The sequence below is a fragment of the Toxotes jaculatrix genome, chromosome 2 (genome assembly GCF_017976425.1).
Source record: "Toxotes jaculatrix isolate fToxJac2 chromosome 2, fToxJac2.pri, whole genome shotgun sequence".
Taxonomy (NCBI): domain Eukaryota; kingdom Metazoa; phylum Chordata; class Actinopteri; family Toxotidae; genus Toxotes; species Toxotes jaculatrix.
Genome location: NC_054395.1, coordinates 18004198 through 18026839, shown reverse-complemented (window position 1 = coordinate 18026839; position 22642 = coordinate 18004198). Strand labels below are relative to the sequence as shown.

The following is a 22642-nucleotide window of genomic DNA, read 5'->3' as shown; positions in this document are numbered from 1 at the left end:
ACCACGTATAAAAAAATATTTTTAAACACTTAAAAAAACATTTACAAGATCAACATAAATGTCCGTAAATGCAAAATTTACAATATTACAGCCAACCTTTGAAAATATGGAGTATGTTTATTCCAGTTTACAAAGGTTGCAGAGCGTGTCAGTCATTGGCAGTAATTATAATATATATATATTATAATATATAAGTGTGAGCACACATGGATTGTGGTGTAAGATGTGAAACAAAAACAGTTGATGAAAAGCCCAAAGTCAAACAAAACCCAACCACAGCAAAGCATTATCTGGAATGGGGTTTGGAGGATTTGTGGGAAGTCTGACGGTTTAGAATTCTCAGATTTGGCTCTCCAACAAATCACAGAACAAACAGGCATATAAACCAGTAAGAGCAGGGGCTGTCACAGAGACATTAATTATTGTTATTATGGTTTATTTCCACTGATAGTGATCCCCATGTAGAGAATGGAATTACCACGACATATCATAAGACTCCAGCAGACACCAGCAGCTTACTGTGATAGTAATATGAAAAACTTCAGGCTTTACGTTTGTTGAACACAAGGGCAAATGCTTTGGAAGATACTTAAAGCAGCATGTCTTTGTTAAGCACACAGCAGTTTTGTTTTCACGGCAGCTTAAGAAAAGTCTTGATGCGTAGAGCATTTTTCAAGTCTAACCCCAAAATCAGTTTCACAACAGCTGCAAATGGGACAGTGGAACATCAGTCACTGTAAAGGACAGAACGCAAAAATTTTGAAATTAATGATGGACCGTAACCAAAGCTGGTTTCATGGCACTATGGCTGGCATCATTTATCACTTCAAAGATCCACTTAATGTGTTGGTCAGGTCCGATCAAAGCCCAGAATTTAAAAAAAACAAAAAAAAAAAAACATGTAAGGATTTTGGACTTGGCAGATCACCCCCCTCCCAGGAGGACAGATGTCATCAAGTGAATAAAAGGAAATAATGGCTATAGTCGCTAAATAGGAGCAGCGCAGTGTGAGAACAACTGGCTAACTTAATGTTGAAAATGGAAGTAGACTGTTCCCCCTTGCAGTGGGGCCCTTGGGGGGCTTTCCTTGACCCCTGGGGATCCCCCTTGACCCCATCCACAGAATTACTGCACTCCAGTGTGTGGATCCTCCTGGCTTTTAGTGTCTGGAAGGAGAATGTGGTGAGGGAACCAGAGGTAAAGGTCCTATTGAGTCTCGACACCATTAACACCATAAATCACCCGGCATATGCAAGAATCTCAGGAATCCAACACTGTCTGCTTCTTCCTCCTCACAGTCCCCCTCTTTCTGTCTCTTTGTGAGCAAACATATTTGTAGAAGAGAACTTTTTCTATGCTTCGTCTCATTCTCTCCTCTTGCCCTTTATTACTTTTCTCTTAAATTACCCAGCTGTCACCACCTCTCTGATACAGATGTGGTGTAGACCTTACTTTATTTTATTTAACATTTCCACAGATTTATAGCTGCTATACAGCTCCCCTGACACATACTGAGACCTGCTGCAAATGGTGTCAAATATTTACCAAATGACAGCTGATCTAGAGACTGATTTGGTAATGAACTCAGAGCTGGAAGTCATTCTATCCAGGACCACTAGGGGATCAGCTTCCTCTGTACCTCCCTCATTTCAAAGCTGTCAGTAGTCCTCTGTGACAACTCATTTACAGTAAGGCCACAGATATAAAACTGTCAGCATGTCCAAAACTTGGTTTAGAACATTGATACTGTAGCTCACATTATCAAGAGTAAGAGGTTTTGCTCCTTCATCCTTCTGTCTGTCTTTGACATGTAAAACTGTTCAGACCCAGGAGAACCTGTGACCCACTTCTGTCAGGTAAATGCATGACGCCCCGTGTGTGTAATTTAGCTCAGTGAGACGAAATTTTGAAATCAAAAATAACAAAGAAAAATAGGAGAATAACATTTCCATGACACGGTTTACATTGGAGAATCTACACATCACAATGCCACAGAGGATGCCAGTAAAAAAATAAAATCAAATGGAATGAAATGAAATGAAAAAAACACAAAGTCTCCTCATTGTCCTTTAAGATAATATGTTGTCATTAGTGATTGAACCTCACTGGTCTGTTGTGGCCTATGGGCTGCTGGAAGGGCTTCTGAGCTACACAACTAACATGCCCCCTGAGAGGGAGGCCAGCCCCAACTTGCAGAACTACAATTTGGCTATTGAAAAGGCAAGGGTTGGGAAGGAGGAGGCAAGAGATCTTGTCATGGTGCCCAGTGGGTTCAGAGCTTGTGGTTGGAGTGCTGGAAAGACTGCCTTGTCCGGGTGATTAATGGTGGGGAACTTGGAGGCAGGAGCGAGGGAGAGGCTTATGTGGCAGGACTGTGCAACTTGAATGCACAATACAGTAGAGTTTTCAATGAATCTAAAGCAGGCCTGATTTTGATTACGGAATCGTTCTCGTTTTTTTCCCATTTGGGATCTAATCGGGGAATCCTTAATCATGAAACACTAAAAAATGTAATTCTAATCAGCGATGAATGGGGTAAACATTGCACGAGGGCTACAGTTTTCCCAAATGCATTTATTAAGCATGTACAGTATGTGACGTCTCAATTAATCAAGAACAGTATCAAAGACTTGGCGTGGCCTTTAATGGCTTTAACAAAAATATAACATCATTCGATTTGAACATTATTCTGTCCATTTCACAGTTAAAACATTTTACACAAATGACCGACTATTTACATAATGAAAAAGAGGCCTAATGTGACAAAATATGACAACCACTTAGCTAATATCTGCCAACAGAGGGAAATAGAAAACTCATTCATAGTATGATTCCCACATGCATTAAACATGCTACGACAATACAAATGTAACAGCCACAAAATTACAGCAAAAAATCCGTCTTGTGCATGCTGTGTACGCACAGCATGAGCAGCAAGTTTGAAGGCCAGCAGTCTTCAGTCACTGTGCCTGAGAAACACAAACGATATCACTGTAGCTCTCCTTTAATTAAGATATGTTCATATAGTTTAATTAAAATGCTTCATGAATGGTGAAAGGGTGTGTTAAGGGGATTTCAGCTCTGGGATGCTAATCAGACATCCTCCAGTCTTTCATAAGTAAGCGAAAGTGGATGTATCATTGAGATTTTGATGAGCACAGGAGGGATGGCCATTATGGGGCCCTAGGGCCAGTTTGAAATGCCAGCATGGTGATGACTATCTACGCCCGCACAGGAGGGCCGGGGACCATTTGCGACAGATGAAAGTATGGAACTCAGATGGGGCAGGTCTGTGGGGTGAATACACTGACCACTGCTACCATCACTGTAAGAGCCAAAGAGAGAGGAGGGCATGGGAGCATAATCCATGAAGGGCAGGTCTGAGGAAGAGGAGGAAGCAGTTCTAACACCGCATGCACCTGGGAACCTCAGGTGGTCTGCACACAAACTGGAGCTGGAGGAGGGATTGCAGGGAGACCACTGGGACACACCTACCACCTTTCCATACTTATGCTCCTTCTTGTACCTCATCCTGCGGTTCTGAAACCAGATCTTGACCTGGCGATCGGTGAGCTGCAGCCCGGCGGCCATCTCCAGCCTCCGAGGACGACACAGGTAAGGGCTGAAGTGGAACTCCTTTTCCAGCTCCAGCAGCTGGCTGTTGGTGAAGGCCGTTCTCTCTCTCCTCACGCCAGGCTTTCCTCTGCCTCGTAGCCCACCTCTGCTGACTGATGCGGGGCGAAGCACACAAAGATGAGACAGCGTGATAAAATCAAGTGCCACATATCTAACAAGTCCATCCTGAAATGTATAACCTCCACACTGAGGACTTCAAGTGCGATGTAAGGCCCATGTTAATCCTCAGCCAATCAACCTGAGAGCAAGAAGGGCCCTCAGCTCTTCCTGTGTATTCAGTCATGCTTGAGACACTTCACAAGACAAGGCTGTCTACGGTGTCATGTGTTCAGGGAAAGTTACCTCCCGAAGAAACAGTCTGGGGGAAACATCTGACGCCACTACGGCTGCCTGACAGGCCACATTAATCACAGCTACACACGGAAGCAGACCTGTCAAATCCCCATCTCAGTCACTTAAAAGGTACCTTGGGACCACCACTGAAAATAACCGCCATTAGAGATTCCATTTGACATGTATATCAGCGATACCAGGGCCCTGTTGATAACAGCGTAACATACATGGGTTAATGGATACTTAATAAGGCCTACAGTGACCTTAGAGAATAAGCCGCACCTCTTAACAATTTCTCCACCAGACTGGGAAACTGTAGCTTCCTCGTTATAGGCTTGTTTGCACTGCAGCATCTAGACAGTGACTTGTATGTATTACTGTGAAAAATAAGAAGCATTATTGCTGAACAATGAAAAAAATAATTTTCGTTCTCTATATTTCATAATTATTTCCCATTTCCGTAACTGTCTTCTTTCTTTTTTAAGTTTACTTAGACACAATTTTTCCCTGAAAATAAACTTAGAGCAAATGTTATAATTTACTGACTGACTGACTTCATTTAATGACTGGGTTAAGAAACAACAGAACACACAGTGATGACATTTTGCTGATTAAGATACATTCATTCAAAAGAAAATCCTCAGTTGCAAAAGTCCAGGGCACAAGAAGTTTTTGTGCATCCCACTCACTGAAGCTTCTCTGTTTTGTTTTGTTTTGTTTTGTTTTGTTTTGTTTTGTTTTGTTTTGTTTTGATTTGATTTACTTTGCCTGGAGGAAAACAAACAGCTATGAGCGTGACACAGACATTTGTTTAACTGTACTGCAACATTAACACTCATTCACACTCGAATTTCACCCAACAGAGGAGAAAGAGCCTTCACATCTGATCAATGTACTTTAGTATGTTAAAAATGATGCAGGTGACACATTATTATTAACTAGTTAGACTTTTGTTCTGTTTGTAAATATTGTTATCAAGTATGAAACATGTTAATATCAACTATCAATTACTCATGTGGCAAAAAGTTATTTAATTGCTGTATATTATTAAGGTCAGATATCAGTGTTCAACTCACAAATGAGGATCATACTCACTGTGTATGGTCTTAAAGATCCACCTCATCAGTCAACAATGTTTTGCACACTCAGTTGTAGATTTTTAAAGTAAAAGATTAGTCTGTAATAAACAAAACCAGAGTTACCAGATTGTTCAGAGTCAGTTGTGCGTGGATTCATCCAGGGAAAAATTACTCCAGAGCGGCAGATGGCGAGTAGACTGCAGCTCCTACTCTTGACGTCCAGCTTGCCCTTGGCATGGCAGTGAACCAGAGGCTCCGGTGGGCTCTGAAACTGATCATCCGGGTTCATCCTGGAACTGACATGAGCGGAGGAGGTCATGTTCTGCTGATTAAGTTCTGCTTCTCGGCCTCCTCCACCTCCTCCTCCTTCATTGTATCCCGCGCTTAGTTTTGGCACCTGTCCAGAGCTCATAGCAAAACTGTTGCCATGCAGCTGCAGCGGGAGGGCAGACTGTTGGGGGTCCATGGACCCAGCTCATCAAACTGTCTCAAATAAAAACCAAGAATCCCTAAACAGTAGTAAAGTACTAGGACTTCTGCCTTTCTAATATCCGATCACAATTAACCTGACTGTATAAAGGCATGCAGGGAAGAGCACTTGGAGTAACCATGTGCAATATTTGAATAATATTTACCAGAAGGGTGCCGTAGTCACGTGTGGCCGTCCTCCAATGACTGAGCTCTGGAGTTGCAAAGTAATCCACTGGCAACTTGGGGCGCCCGAAGAAGCTTCGGCGATATTTCTTCAGCCAACATTTCTATGAGCAGCCTGCGTCTCTTACCCTAGGGATTTAACAAAAAAAAAAAAAAACATAAAACGGAATATGAATATGCCAACAACTTTGTAATCAGTGTGAGAGAGAAAAAGGGAGATGTGTTTATACGGAGAAAGGGGGAAGATGGCAGAGAGGGAGGGAGGAGGGGGGGCAGACAGACAGAGATTACATGTGTGGTGAGGAACGTCTCATTAGAAACTAAGCGCTGATTTCTTGTAATATTGTAAATCTTTTGACAGGATGCGCTTTGTTAGAAGGAGCCACCGCCTGCAGCAGCACAACTAGTCCTTTTCTGGCGGTAGGTTTTTTTTTTTGTGTTTGTTTTTTTTTTGTTTTTTTGTTTTTTTTTAAATCAAATGCAACGCCAGGAGCTCGTCCTACAGTAGGCTACACGTCTCTGAGCTGGAATAATACACTGGATAATAACGGGTTATCGACCGCAACTCATTATTTTTGCTGAAGCTTTCGAGATGTAAAAATGCCTAAAAATAAACAAACAAATATATAAATACATTGGCTTCCTGGGTATTTTTTGTTAACGTGGTCATAAATAATAGCAAGTATTCCCGTATCCGTGCTGTTAGCTATTGCCTGATGTAAAGCTGCCTTTTTTCCCTTCTGCCTGTAAAAGAAATCACTCCGATTATTTTTTGGGGGGGGGTAAACTTTGTTTGCAGCTCATCTTTTTTTCCCCTGCCCATTAGAAATCGGCGGGATTTCTATTAAATAACAGCATATGTTTATAACTGTCGGAGTGGAAGTGTAGCTTTGGCTTAATAGGATTCACTGGGAGTGGTCAAACAAAGGCTTGACAGTCATTGCCACACAAAGACAAAGGAGGCAATCATTAGAGATTTTTTTTTTTCTATAGGACGAGGCAACGCATTTGCATTAATCAGGCATCACTGTACAGTATCAAGTGTCCCCTGTCTGTGGCTCTGATGAGGCAACAGTCAAACACTGGACATTTTTGGTGGTAAACATCCCGCTTGCTGCTCGTCCGGATGGACAAAGAGCAGGGGGAGATGTTCAGTAGAGCTCTTATGTGCGTCTGTTTGCAGTCACACTAGAGCACACAGGACACCAGGAAATTGGAAATATGCAGTAGCTGTGAAGGTACAAAACATTTAAGTAAAATATGAATTTTACAACTTCATTTAAAACTCCCATAATAAATATTTTTTGGGGGAAAATTATTTGGGAGGAAAAAAAGCTGCATTAAGTGTGGCCTAACTGAGTTACACTGTGGAAAAAAATCTCATTAAACATGACTGCTTAATTTCAACAATACACAAATGTATGCAAAGTGGATAAATAACTAGAATAATGAAGCTATTACAAAATTTTAAACAGTGCAGCCAAAAACATCTTCCAAAATGAGAAGGCTCTGCAGGCTGTAATGTTAGCATATTCTGTGCCAGTATCAATCATAGTTGAACCAGGCTTATAAGTTCCTTCTGGTGTTTCACTACAACAAAGCTGTCGAGAAAACCCTCTTTAAATGTCTCTCAGAGGTGATGGATTATGCACTCAGGGTTGCATAGCTTGGAAGAAGAGGAGCCTTCCCCCTTTTCCGTTTCACCCCTGCTGCTGCTGCCATCATCACTGAGGCTTTACCTGAACTTCCAGAGAGGAGTCACGTCCTTGAATGTTTTTTTTTTTTTTTTTTTTTTTTTGTATTTAAACACATGAATTATATGAGCTTTGAACAGCTCCTTAACATAATACAGTTACAGTCAGTGTGTGATTTACTGGCAGCCACAATCAGCATTAAAGTGTCTTGATTCTATGGTAATAATTGATTCAAATTTCATTTTAATCAGAGACTGAAAACGAGGCCATGACTGTGGCCAGGTTTAATCCTTCCAGCCTGTCCATTAAAATGGCTGTTAAGTGCCAAATAACTCTACAGTCAATCTCTATATAGAGACAGTATACAATCAGAATAAATAGGAATAGAAACACAATGACATCTGCTTGTACACCAAAATCTATCAATAATCATAATAATAATTATTATTGTTATTATGATTATAAACAGGTGAATTTGGCAGGAAACATCCGGACTGACTGAAATGCGGGGAAGTAATTAAATCCGTTTTGTTTTCCTTACCTCACACCCTTGAACACACTCTCTGAATTGGAGATAGAATCTATGATATACTAGCTCAGCAAGACCATAATTTAGCTCCTCCGCGCCTCCACCACAATTCTCCGTGAACTCTGTTTGAACCGCCTCAGTGGCAATAAATCATTTTTCTCTCTCACACAAAAGCGCGCCGGTCGCTCTGGGTGTCAACCCTTTTACAATTCCTCCTTACCTTCTGCGCTCTCTCGCCTGCTGACACAAACAACCGAGGAAATTGTCGATAAACTTTTTATTTTTCATACCAATAACTTACAGAGAAAACGGTACTGGGGAGTGGGAAATATCTGCAACTGCGCACAGGCGGAGAAATCTAGAAACTGCGACGCGATTTTTACATTTTTATGTTCTTTTTTTTCTGCGAATTATACATTTCTTTCTCTAAAAAAAACGGGGGAAAAAAACATAATTGGTTTTCAGAGCTCAACGAAAGCACGGATCAGTTAATGTATTTCCAGGGGGACAGAGCTGAACAGATAAGAGGAGACTGAGAGAGAGCTGGGGAGAAGACGTTAATGGGCAGAGGATGCTGTCGGTTAAAACGGTGCATACAAATGGCGCTGTCTTGGCAGAGCAAGGAGAAGATTTATGGGCCCGGTGCCCTATATTGCTGTAAACAATGCAGAGTGAAATGAAAGGACTAGAGTTTGCAGACTGCACTTCATAAGAGAGGGGAAAGACACACATTGTCAATTTCCCAAACAAGTCCTGACTTTTGCATTAGCATGTCCATTAACATAGGAGTATTAATTTGGGCCCCACTGTAAATCGTGGCCTGTCTGTGGAGAGTGCACGCGAGCATCAATCCTGCACCTCTGAGCCATCTCAAAGTCTAAAATTTTTCTACACCCCAGGAGGAATATATTTTCCTGGGTATCTATAGACTTAGATTAAAATAACGCTGCTGCAGAAAAACAGATTTTTCTTTGTTTTCCTGTGAAATCTGATGTACAGGAAGTATAATAAGTGCTGACAACTTGTATGCATGCCAACTATTTAAAACCTAATTTTGTTTATCAGTTGATGAGAATGAAAACAGGCCTGTTTTACCACAAACAGTACTGATACAATCAAACAGAATCAGAAAATATTAAATGATTCTATATTATGTTATCAGCTTTAGTAGTTGTGTTAAAGTCTTGCCAATCAATTTGGCAATTTTAGAAATTAGGTCACCCTTTTTTTTTTTTGTTTTCATATTCTCATTATATCTGACATTGTCTCTGCTTTTGAATCTGAGGGACATGTATAAATATAACTCCTGATGCTGCAGCTGCAGCTCTCGCTGTGCTCAAAGTACAAGATGACTGTGGTACAAATGCAACTGGTGGCCATGAACACAAATGCGCCCGAGAATCGTTTTCAGGGAACAAATCAAATGAAAAGCGCATTTTCACTTAACCTACACATAATGGTGGATCTATAGTCTCAGCATCCCATATTCAGATCACTTTTGCTAATGAAAAGTGAATAACATAATCATAACTCAATCCAGTGACTGCCTGGGCCCCCAGTGACACCTTGAACGGAGGAAAATGACTGTAATTTCGAAGGTCCTCAACGATGCAGCAAATAGGCTACTGAAATATTCCTCACCGAGGCGTTATGATGACATAAAGTATTACTGGCAAGTTTACCCAGGCCCATCATTTCCTGTGTGATGTGATGTTGAAGTCTACAGTGGGACATCAGAGAGCTGCTCCGAGCTGCTTTGTCGTCCCCTGTTTGAAATGTTTGCCAGCGCTGACAGTAAATCATTTTAACATGTCCGATGGAGTTTTAAAATCTAGTTTTATGTAAATTCATTTAACTCTGCCTCTATCACACGCACGCACGCGCACGCACACATACACATGCACGCACAGGCACAAAAAAAAAAGAAAAGAAAAGACATGGTGCATCTGCTCCCTAGAGTGAACGGATGGGAGAGAGATTTACGGATTTATGACACACCCACTGCTGGTCAATGCGAGAGAGCCTCTCTGTCCCTGGAAAATAGCAGCGTGACCCCTGTTTCAACTCTCAGCCTTTATGCAGCTGCCATGGCTGCCGTTTAAACACACTACACCATAACAATACACTGGCACCGGACATTTCATTACAAACCAAAGTGGCTGAAGAAGACACTCACCTGAGACGAGTGGGGGAAAAAAAACCCCAAAACAAAACAAAACAAAAAACAAACATCTGTACTTAACCCGATGTGTAGACAATAAAAGCAGGCAATAAACCACGCCACCGTCAGAACAGGTGATCATTTCTGTTCTGTATTTGTTCAAACATTTAGATGACTGTTTGTGTAAAAGTTTTTATGTCTTCCAAGAGAGAGAGAGAGAGAGGGAGAGAGAGAGAGTTCTCGCCTGAGGTGCTCATAAATCACGGGGGAGCCTGCAGCGGTGCAATGTGAGCTGAAAATCATGTGTGATTCAACAGTGTCAAGTCAGAGAAGAAACCAGTTAGAGCTGAGTAAGTGCTGAGGAATTTAAACACTGAACTTCAAACACATAAAATAACAGCATATTCCTGCAAGGCGGTGGGATTAACAATAACTAGCGCCTCACACAGATGAAGCGTAAAGCACAGGGCTGCTTAAAAGTCAAATATCCGGATGAAAATTAAGATCAAAAGAGTTTATTTTAAACTTTGCGAATTGTACTCATTTATTTATAAAAGGCAACAAAAAGGAGCCATTAGTCACGGATGTTATCTTTTATTTTAATTCATGTTGATGTGCTGACAGGTAAGACTATAACTTTGCAGTTAATAGATATAATGAATTGTTTGCTTGCTTAGATCACACGAGAACAGAAAAGTAAACGCGTAAAGTACACAATGTGCGCCTGTATCCTTAAATATTATGATGACAAATATCTGTGTAAATATTTACAAAAGTTTCCGCTATGTAGAGTGGAAGTCTGCGCTCACTGGAGCACGGTATACTAACAAAACGCGAGATTAGACTGATTTATGACTGACAAACGACGTGAGCTTTTGTTTAAATAATAATTTTAAAACCACACATTTTGTTTATTCCCATAATAAATCCGCCGAGGCCTTATATGGGCGTATTAGTTAAATCCTTGGCAAAGCTAAGTCAACGAAAAGTCAAGAAAGAAAATCTACGCAAATGATGCTTCGTTTACTCTTAATTCTGCTTTACACAAATCCTCCATTACAAGAGCTCAAACAAAAGGAACAATCCCTTATTGTTCAGAGTGTAATCTGAGCTACACCTGTAACCTGGGACGCACGGGGAAGAGGATGAATTATCACATACAAATGACAGACGCTCGGATTAGTTGTTTGGCTTTCAGTGCCAACTGTTTATCTTGGAAGACGTGCTGTCTAACACTTTACCATCAGTGCTGAATATTTGCTCCTGGCCACACACACAAGAAAGACCAGACTTGTTGCTTAGTGCACCAAAATAAGAATATTATAATAAATTCAAGGCTGCTTGAGATTTTTCAAACAAACAGGGGAAAAAAAACAATAAAAACAATGACCAGCAAAGCGATATCTCAGGGGCTGTCATCGCTTTTTTAATTTTTTTTTTTTTTTTTTTTTTTTTTTTTGTCATAATCCTACATTTTTTAGAGCGTTTTGCAGTGAAATATTCATTTCTCAGCAAAAGGCTACACAGGTTAAATCCTGTCTCCTCTGAGAAAAAAAAATGTGCATCTGGATAAAAATAACCGTTTTAGGGAGGTGTGGAGTCTCTGTAGAGAGTCTGCAAGGTTTTTGTGTCCCTGTCCATAAAACTAATCACGACGACCAGCTGTCCCAGTACTGTCAGGAACACCTAGCTATAATTTGGCAGCTTACTTTTGAATACAAGTGCTGACCTGAGACCAGTTACCCTCTTAAGTCACACAGAAGTCATGTGACCGGACAAACTATTTTTACTGCCTCCTGTTTTTGGAGACTTTAGGGAATGCAACTAGTGCCTGGATTTTTTAAATCTTGTTTCTAACTTTTGTCACATTTTAGTTTTCTCAGCTGGAAACGTTTAATATAACACAAAAAATGCCTTTACAATAAATGCACAATAGTTCTCTTTCTCCCCCCCAGACAGGCTGGAAAAGCTCAGAACACTCAGCATCAGATTGATGCACGTCTTGCATAATCACTCAGAACACTGCAGCCACGTGTACCTCTGCTGTCAGTGCATTAACTCTGGTAAAAGTCACCACAAATCTTTGCCAGCTCGTTTCACATCAGATCGCAAGATGCTCCAATTAAAGAAGGCCCGTGTTTGGAAGTCCTGCAGATCTGCTCGACGCAGAGAAGAGGACTGTCCGAGACTTCAACACTGTCCTGGGTCACTGTGATAACAAAGGGAGCGACACATTCAGTGATGTCCCACAAAACATCCACAAAGAAAGCCGCGGCCAAGGGGGACCAGTGAGGGCGCACACAGAAGGTACACGTATAGAGCGTGAGTCGGGTCACAGGGTTGGAGAGGTCGGCCATCCAGACTGAAATGAGCCTAATGGGACAGAAAATGTGTCCTCGAGGTGAACTCGGCCTTCTCCCACTTCGCCCCCAAACTTCAATAAAGTACCTTTTCAGCCTCGCGACATGGAGGCGACAGGGCCTAGAAAGGGACTGGAGGGATGCTGCGACTGTGGCGAGCACATTAATTTCTCTAATCTGTCCAGCAACATAAAGGCTCCTGGATTCATTTTTCAGCGCCGTCTCACCGCTATTCTACTGCCTTTCCAAAGCCACGTCCAAAAAAAAAAACAAAAAAAAAAAAAAACGCCCGGTCTTAACCGCTTTGGTCCAGTTAAAATGGTTCGTTTTAAAGTCCAGTCTGACTCTCACAGTTTAAGAATGACGGCAAAGGACGCAGCCTGGTACATGATATTTGGTAGGATCAAAACTGTCTCTGTTGTGTCGGAGTTGTTTTCCAGAACATAGCACAAAGCTCTGTAGTGAAAGATTGATGATGGAGAATACCTCTTCCTTTTGTGCTCCTTTGCCCCCCACTACGCAAGGCATTTTATAAGGCCTATTCATGTCACAATTTCAATAATCTATCAAATTCTTGCGCGTCTTTGGGTTTGAGACGTGTATTTAAACCGAAATCCTTCTGCAAAGATCTGCACCCCCCAAAAAAATTAATAAATAAATAAATAGATAATAAAATAAGTAAAAATAAATGCATCTGTGTCAGAGGAAAAAAAAATTAAGAGCTTAGATCGAGGTGCAGTTTGGATGATATTTTGTCAAAGTGTTATCTCAGTCCAGCTGGTCTACAGAGGTAAACAGTCCTGTGGTGTGTGCTGGTCCTGCTGCCAGATGAGCAGCGGACGATGACGTTGCATAGAGACGCGTTTAGCGCCGTTTTTTGAAATTGTAGGTTTTTTTCATGCGTTCTCGCGAGCTGCTGCACACCCTGGAGGCAAACCGCGCGCTGGGGGGAGACGACACGGCCCCCAGTGTGGCAAAAGTGTTTACACAAGCAAAAGTCAAAGAGTGAACACAGAAGAAAAACATCAGCATCGCTTCTTAAAGGCAGGGCACCGCTACAGAGCCTGATAACAAAAGGTCAGCTGGTTCACTCCATCACCATCCTGACCGTGATTTTTAACGAAGACCACATGACGCATTGCATTGAATCTATCTGCAATTCACGACTTTATTTTGTTTTATTTTATTTTGTTTTTGGGTTTTTTTTATTTTATTTTATTTTTCTTTACATTTGAAAACTCAGTCGCATGGCGCAGTGGATTATAGAAAAAGCAGGGCAACTACGTATAGGTTACAAAATGAATGAATAAGAATAATTTCACAACAATCTATGATCTCTAACACATTGCAAATGTCCTCTAAATTAATCGCATGCAGCTTTGTGTTCAAGTCAGGACGGAGGAAGCAGAGAGCTTCACTCGTGGCTCTGGCTGAGGCAGTGCAGTGTGGAGTGGAGGGCCTCAGTGTCTTGTCTTTAGTGTTAATTGAATGCCCTTCAGACTGATGAGGTTGCACATAATGCACAGCGCAAACTATTTCAGTTTCAGATTTTAGAAAGAACTTCAGTGAGGTTTTAACACACACACACACACACACACACACACACACACACACACACACACACACACACACACACACACACACATAGTCTGTACACACTGCTAATTCAAAGACGCAAAAAAAAGAGCTGCAGGTTTTTGACAAACACAGTTTGAAAACACAGTGATTCTCGTTTCCCTCACGAAATGTTCAAATATTCACACATCTGTACACTTTTAAGGAGCTTCCTCCAAACAGCCAAAACTGTAATTAGACCTCATCTTGCCTAAAATGAAGTTCGATCAAACGTATATAAAACTAGTAGACACTCACTGTTTTATTGACCAATATGATTAGCACAAGAACACTAAACTCCGTTTATTGCATTTCACAATAATCTGCTTTTTAACGGTCTAAACACAACATCAACACCACAAAACTAAATTGTAAATCAAAATCCTGTTCTTGAAATACACGAGGTAATTCACACATTGTTATTATCCTAAACATACAAGTTCAAGATCAATGGTGTGTTCCAGCTTTTTTATACCAAAAATAACTATTATTATATTGATTTCCTTCCAGTGTTGCTTGAAATAAATAGATTGTGCATTTCACCTTGGGCAGCAGGGCAAAAGAATGGCCCACAATAACATTTTGATAAAATGTATATTTTTTTTTCTACTTTTTTTTTCCTTCATTCAAAACATTTTTAATAAAAAACATCATTTTAATTGAGCTTCAAATAAATTAAACCCTGTGTCACGTAAAAATAATTCATCGGTATTCGCAGTAATCCATGCTATATAACATGCATTTTATATAACTTTGGACTTAAAGGAAACCGCACAAGATAGCTACGAAAAACAAAATATATAATTGTTCTATAAATAACCAGTTCTTTTTCTACCCACGGTCGTGGTTCGTGTTTTTATAACCTGGTAATATCCTCGCCATGCTGTGCTCCGGTGAGTTCGTCGGGGGCCCCAGTGTTAGTGGCCGAGGCAGCGGCAACAGCGCCGGCTGCTGAGCTTGTGTTGGACCCGGAGGAGGAGGAAGAGGATCTCACTTTGGTGTTCGGGAGCCTGTGATCCTTTTTCCATTTCATCCTGCGGTTTTGAAACCAGATTTTAATCTGTCGCTCGGAGAGAACCAGGGTGTGGGCGATCTCGATGCGCCTCCGCCGAGTTAAATATCGGTTATAGTGGAATTCCTTCTCCAATTCTAAGACTTGCTGCCGGGTGTATGCTGTCCTAGACCGCTTGGGCTCCGTCCCATTGTAACTCGAGTTCACTGGAAAAGGGAGAAGTGGAGAGAAAGGGAGACAGAGAAGGGAGGAAAGGAGGGGTAAACAAGAATGGCCTCAACTGAGATATGGTTGGAAAGATTTATTGGATATGAATGTTTAGCTGTTTGAGAAATTTAAATGGGAAGTTAAGAACTTCTCAGCGTAATGAGAGGACACTCACATCCAACTATGAGCTAAATTATTAATGCAAGATTACAAAGCTCAATTTTTTTTTCTTATTCATTTCTCCCCCTCTCTCCATCGCGCAATACATAACAGCAGAAGCCACATGGTGATACGGCTGCCCTGAGTATACCTCGGCTATAAAATTTATGGTGGGTGTAATTACCAATGCCGAGTCGTAAATCCGCCTCAATTGTGCCATTTCAAAGGCTTCCCTGCTATCGGAACAGGGGCTGGCAACGAGATGGGAGTCAGAGGGACTGATAAAGGGAGGGAAAGGGAGAGAGGAGCGTAGAGGAGTGCAGGGAACATAAACACACAAGTTGCCTACCAGTGCTGACGTGAATTTTCTTCATCCATGGGTACACCACGGGCTGCTTGGAGGAGGCTGTGCTGTTTGGATGCTCCGGGGTAGCTTGGTTGCAGGCGGAGGTTGCGGCCGGTGGGGTGGCGGGGGACATGGATAACTGAGGGGTTTCACATGAAGCAGGTTGCCCTTTCCCTGTCAGCAGGTGCGCAGAATGGGGTATTCCATGTCCCCTTGGCGTGTCAGGTTCAGGGATGCTTGCACAGTTATACTGGCGCTCCTGGTAGCTCGCCCGCGGAGGATATAACTCCTGGTGGTGATGCTGGTAGCCAGGGTCCCTTGCGCGGCTGTAATATTCTGGACTATGCTCAGGGATGTAGTTATTTTGCGAATATTCCTCGCATGGAGGAAATTTCGGATCAATGTAGTTAGACTCCATCAAATACGAGCTCATGATCATTAATTTCTGGAGTGGAAAATAATTTTTCTAGCTTTGTCGTTTTTCTGCTCCATAAAGCCCTCCTACTTGCGAGCAGCCCTGTAAAGTTACTTTTACCACGTGACCCAATGGCCCAATAGCAGAGTAAGAGGTAGTTCCCGGATAAGGAACCAGAGGTATTTAGCATACCTACAGTCGCCATTGTGGGCACAAATCTCTCTCTCTCTCTTTCTCTCTCTCTCTCTCTCTCATCCTCTCTCTCCCCCACTCTCTCTCTCTCTCTCTCTCTCTCTCTCTCTCTCTCTCTCTCTCTCTCTCTCTCTCTCTCTCTCTCTCTCTCTTTCTCTCTGGTTGTGTTACCAAGGCAATTGATCTTGGGGACAAAACTAGTAGCTAGTTGCTGACCAAGGAAAAAATAAAACAGGCAAAAACCGCTGGTCTCAATTATTCAAAGGGACAATAGGTGATTCGCCAAGGATAAGGTACAACAATAGCAAACCAATCATTTTGTTAGGCTGCGCGCCTTATATAAAGGTTATCTGCTAATTAATGAAGGCACAGTCTTCACCAACAGCACTTCAGCTGTGAAACAGATAATGGTCCATTAATACACTTAAGAATTAGAGCTGCATCACTTTTGTGAGATGATTTTCCTGAAACCATTTCAGCACTAATATTTAATGGGTTCATTGTGACTCTAAATGTCAGAGAGAGCTGGAGTGGTGAGATGCTATGGAGGTGTGGTTGATTTCTGAAAACAGGCCTGATAATTTATAAAGCTGGAGAAAGGTGGACAGGAAGAGTCAGCCTACCTAAACAAAAGCCTTTATTCAGCTACAAGACATATGCCAGGTTGTTCCAGTCTTTTTAATTGAATATTGATGAGGATAAGTGTTTTTAAAAATGGGACTGATTTGGTTAAAGATTCTTAATCTGGAAGGCATTTACTTTTTAAAGCTGTTTTAAGTGTCATAGCATCAAAAATAGAAAAAAAAAACAAACACTGCTGGAATAAAATGTGTAGGGCGCTGTATAATAAACACAATGAGCAGAATAAGATGATAAGAATGAAGAAAAATCATGATGGTCTTTGTCTATGGCACAAAACGGTAAAAGTATGCGAAGTGGAAAAAGCCAGAGTTCAATGCACGCCTTTAACCTTTAATAATATATAAACATAACACAACAAAAGCCTTATATATGTGTACAGTTCAATGTCACTGTGAGCAGTGTGATCTGACCAACAAAATGTCACAGGTACAACACTACAGCTGATGTGAAGGGGGGCGGGCAGGCAGCCCACAGCCCAGGCTACCACCATCCTAACAATGTGACACCAAACAACAGATAACACAGGACAGGACCACTGTGGAGTCACTGTGGTCTGATCTGACAACTGTGCAGAGCAGCACCATCATGGTTGTTACAGACCAGAGAGCAACAGAACATTATGATCTGCTGACTTAACTGCAGTGGACTAGTAATGTGATGAAACAATGACTTTAAGTTACATTTGGTTGTTGCATTTTTGGAGCTGCAACACACTCTCACATCTGAGTAACTGAACAGTCTTCCTACATGCAGTGCTAGTCCTGCTTAGAGAAGCCTAAAAAATAAAATAAATAGACAGATACAAGCAACTGAAATCAAACCAGTTTCAAATTCTTAATGGAACTGAATCTGTGTGTGGACAATCACTGCTCTGTGAGCAGCAGATGAGAAGAACAACTTTAAAGGGCAGCGACAAAGCACAACTTAAGAAAGAAAATGCAGAGAGGAAGCCTCTGAAGAATCCAACACACACATATACAGAAACAGACACAACTGATTTGTCTACAACCATCTTTACAATATCCTGTATATCTGTGCTTTAAACTACAGCCACACTTATTCCAGTGCTACATGCTAATCCTGGCTGAGGCGCTGACCATCAGCCCCATTACTGGAGGCATGCTGTTATATTGTAAACTGATACTGCCTGGTTGTATAAACTTGTCATGTGCTGTAGGCTCCTCATTCTTATCTCAGAGTCAGCTGCGGTCAAAGAGAGAGAGGTTAACTCCCTAATAGCTTAGCAGCCTCCCAGAAACATCCAGATAATAGATTCTTTTCCCTTTCATACCTATGTCTTCAGTTGTGGGGTCATCAATATCCATAAAAAGTAGAAATAACAATAATAATAATAATAATAATAATAATAATAATAATAATCTTTTATAGGTTGTCTTCTGAAGAAACAGCCTGAGAAGAAAGTAGTGCACCAGTCAGTCCACTGTCCAGCAGCACCACATTGCAGGTTAACGGATGTATCTATTTTCACAACGATAATTACATAATACGGTTTTAAAAAAAGCGACTTGAAATAGCACATTTCTGGCTGTCCTGTTTGTACAGAATGCGCACGACATTTCTATTACCTCTAGCGAGGATGTTAGAGGCGTTTTATAGAGCAATAAAAGCCGTAAATCAGTCACTTTTAAACGACCCCTGGTTCCTAACGTGTTTTACAGGGTCTGACACAGTAGTAGCCGCAGAATGCACACATGGGTTTACTCTCTGTGGCCTACCGACTCAATCTATGGCTGCCTGGACTATGAATACGTTTTGTGACAATGTTATTGCACTGCTAGTGTCTGGGTGTAGGCTGGGTGTGTGTATATCACTGATGCTTGAATATGCAGTAGCAGGAAAGGCCAGAGAGACGTGCAGAGGAGCAGGAGCAGAGGCATCCATTGGCTGGCGTGGTATTTCAGTTGCCCATGTATTCCTGTAGAGACGTATTTGCGATTGTTTGTACTTCACACAAATTCGGTTCTACAGGGTACATATAGACAACTAATGTGTTTTAGGTTAGAAACCGCAAAGGTGATCTCCCAGGCAAGCCTCTGTGCAAGCAGGTCACCGTGTCTGTAACTGGGCTGGCATGCGTGTGAGAGTGGTGTCCTAACAAATGTGAAGGCAGCAATGGTGGAGAAATACTGCGCAAGACGTGCGCCAAAGCGGATGCTGTGTGTCAGGGCTACTCAAACACGAATTCTGCTCTGCTCTTAATACATTTACAAATGACAGAACTACTTTAACATTTTTTATTTGCCATAAAGACTAAAATATCCGTGGCTACCCAAAATATGGCTGCACACACACACACACACACACACACACACACACACACACACGTCGTGTGCAGAGGACAAGAGGGTCTCTTTTCTCAACAATCAACCCCTGCCTTTGAGGTAGCTCCTATATGAATATTCGGTCACAAACACGGCGGATACAAAGGGACGGCGTGACAGCACAGATGAAAAATAAGTTTCTATTGTTCCCAACCATTTCTTCTGCTTGCTATTACCATACTGACCGCTCGGTAACCTTTCTTCCTGCCACTCTGGAAGCTAATGAGAAAAGCCTCGGATGAAAAATGTAATATCAGACATGTGACCTGTTCCGGGGGGGTTATTAAAAACAGCAAACATGCTCCGATTGTGAATCAATGGAATTGATTACAGTGGAAATGCACAGGGGACTTCAAACACTGTCAAAAAACATCTCAATCTAGGCTGCATATTTATGGGCGTTGCACTCGGTGTATCGGTTTAATAGATTTTTTTTTTTTTTTAAACTGAAGAACAAAGCATCCTAAGCCAACAAACGGTGAACTGAGGAGGAAGGAGATGGTACTAAAAAAAATCCAACTCATGTTCATTTGGCTTTGTCATATGCTCATCCAAATACATGCTGTTTGTTGTGCACCCAACCAGCGTGAAAGAAAGAGCTGCACGCACAGCACATACTCCCTCTCGCCCCATGCGCTCTGGAGGACGCATTTTAATATTAGTTAGACAGCCTGACCCGCGTTTCACCCCTCGCGTTTGACTGGTTCCAATAGTTCACTGCCAAGGATTATTGATGGAGAGACAGCAATGAATTCTTTCTCCCCACAAATGGCTTTCAGATCGTGCACCTAGTTCAATAACTAGTTATAATGTAGAAGTACAAAAAATGAGGCCCGCAGGCGGGACTAATTTGATGTTTCATTTGTTCATTTGAGAAATTGGTAAGCTTTTCCCCCCCGTTCCCTTGCAAAATAACAGCGGTACAAGCGTGTTCACACATGTACATATGTAAACAAAATAAATCTGTGCAAAAACCATGTGGAGGTGGTTGCTCTGTCCATGCATGGCTGTTTTTAATTTGGTGGCCCAGCAGCACCTGACCTGGATGCAGACAGTGCAGCAATATTCGGCTCCCTGATGAAAGTGGTTACGATGCGCTTTTAATCAAACCCTTAACCTAATAGCTTCTACACGTTTACTCTCCCCAGGTGTAATAACGTTAGGCTGGAGCGTCCGGTTAGAATAAAAAGTTTTAATGAAGTGCAGACAGACTGGAGACTAGTTGGATATGAATACCCTCTAAAAGCTGCAGCCAGGGGAGCAGAGGTGGGTTTTTAGATACTAGATGCCCCACAGAAACCATCGGTTGGTTTGCAGTTCATTATAGCAATGTTGTGGTTCATTAGAGTCATGCTGCAGTGTTAAATTCAGTTCACCTGGGCAACAAGAGTGCAGCTTTTCTGTTAAGTAGACCTAAACAGATTGCAGAGGGAGTTTATTGTTGATCTCGTGTTTAAAAAAAAAACAGTTCTATTTAACACGGTGATTGTTAGTCACCAGAATCCCTAAACAAACTGGGTTAGAGAGCAGGCACCAAATCGGTGATGTCAGTAGAGCCAGCTGTTTGCCTAAAGCCAAATAACAAGCTCCACCATGTAAAGTCAGACTGAGTCCTGACTGAAGCCAGGTGGAGAGGCGTGAGGCGATGGGCAACACTTACTGAGAAATCCACGATCCCTCTCATTTTGACCCGATGAACTGTCTGGGGGAAAAAAAAAGAAAGAAGAAACGAAAATTAGATCAAGAATGGTCCGAAAATAAATCTTCCTTTAAGTTACAAAATGACTTTTTGTTTTCACTCGGAACTGTGGAATTCAAATTCTTGAAAAAGAAGGCTCATTCTATTAAATCTGTTAGATTAATTTCTACGTTTTAAAACATATATTAAATCAATAAATTATGCGCTAAATTAACTGAGCATTTCTGTGTAAAGTCACATTCATAAAGCGTATCACGCTGAAATGAATTTATCCACTGTGTGTAGCATATTTTGTTTTTGCTCCTTAGAAAACCTGCCACCATATCATAAAAGTAATACTAATAAATAAAACGAATCAAATGGAAATATGAGCAACAAATAATATAAATAATCGAAAAGACGTCCATATTTATTACACTCAAGACTATTTTTGTCAGGTTTACTGCAGTTAATCTCTCGGTTTCCAAATACACAAAACGAACAGTTTTGATATGTTGCTTTGTTATTTCATCTTAATGATCCTCCGGTCTGTCCCTTTGCCTCTGATCTCCTCTGCTGTCTAGCCTAATTGAAGGGAGGCTGCCCTAGAAAAAGCTCTGACATGTGTGGGCTCCTGCAGAACTGGGACCGAGGACAGAAATTTAGGACGGGTCATTTTCAGACAGTAAAACTAAATTTACAAGCATTTTGGTATTTCCTTGGGCAAATGTTCTATGAATAGAAATCCCTGGACTTAAGGGCGGCTGAATTATGGCGACCAGACAATTATTAAAAAAAAAAAAAATTACAAATCACGACTTTGTTTTCACATTGTAAATAAATTCTGGAGGTATTCGAAAACTTTGCAAATGGCGCTTTATGGTTCTTATTTGGGCTCAGACAAAGGGAAGTCTGTGCTCACCCGGAAATGACCTCTGCGGATTGAATGATGACAGTGTCAGCTCCACAGGTCAAAGAAAGGGATACAAGAGCACAGAACATGGCAGTGAAAACGGATGTTTAGACTGTTTCACTTTTTCTCTACTAATATCAGACTGTTTTGAGCAGGAATATCTTAATTTACGTGAGATTAAACAGCCTCTTTCATTTCAAACCTTCTCCCAAGATGTAGTGAATAAAAAGTCACGAGAATAAAATAATTTCGATAACAGCAAAGGCCCTGCGACCTCTGAGAACACGTCCCATCACACATCAAATCTGTGTCTAATTTATGGGGAAAGATAAAATATGTTACATCTCCTTGAAAACAAAGCTCTACATTTTGGATTGTCCTTATTTCCGTTTGGGGGTTTATCATCATGACTTCCTTAACATGGCAACAGTTAATATGACAGTGCAGCAGCTCAAAAAAGGACAAGAAAGAGAAAAAATATAAGGGAAAGGAAGAAAATAAAATAAAATCTTGGGAAGAAAAGAGAACTAATCAATGCCATGGCTTGGACACACTGTCCCCACAGTGTATCACCCACACAGGACCGTGTTACACAGTGCCCCCTATTGGAAGTGTATCATTGATCATGATGCACACCTGAAAGCAAACCTGCACAGGCTGAAAGTGTAATCCTGAC

At 41.4% G+C, this 22642-nt stretch overlaps 2 protein-coding genes across 7 annotated transcripts in view; both read right to left on the bottom strand.

Annotated features, from left to right (window-relative positions):
• Positions 1-2607: 2607 nt before the first annotated feature.
• The window catches only part of LOC121195886 (homeobox protein Hox-D3-like), a 56176-nt gene continuing 36141 nt past the window's right edge, over positions 2608-22642 (bottom strand). For 2 of the 6 annotated variants that reach the window (XM_041059604.1, XM_041059596.1), the window contains 4 exons: positions 21036-21077; positions 5684-5831; positions 5172-5344; positions 2608-3728 (listed from right to left, as the gene is read on the bottom strand). In XM_041059604.1, coding sequence (XP_040915538.1) covers positions 3184-3728; positions 5172-5337 — 711 coding nt within the window. In that variant the 5' untranslated portion in view covers positions 5338-5344; positions 5684-5831; positions 21036-21077 and the 3' untranslated portion in view covers positions 2608-3183. Of the gene's footprint in view, positions 3729-5064; positions 5515-5683; positions 5832-21035; positions 21078-22642 lie in introns of those variants that run through there. The other 4 variants (XM_041059613.1, XM_041059629.1, XM_041059587.1 and 1 more) reach the window with 4 other exon arrangements.
• hoxc4a (homeobox C4a) lies at positions 14401-16508 on the bottom strand. Its single transcript, XM_041059642.1, has 2 exons — positions 15788-16508; positions 14401-15278 (listed from the first exon to the last, which is right to left on the bottom strand). Exons 1-2 carry the CDS (start codon positions 16221-16223, stop codon positions 14917-14919), a joined length of 798 nt encoding a protein of 265 aa, XP_040915576.1. The 5' UTR covers positions 16224-16508; the 3' UTR covers positions 14401-14916.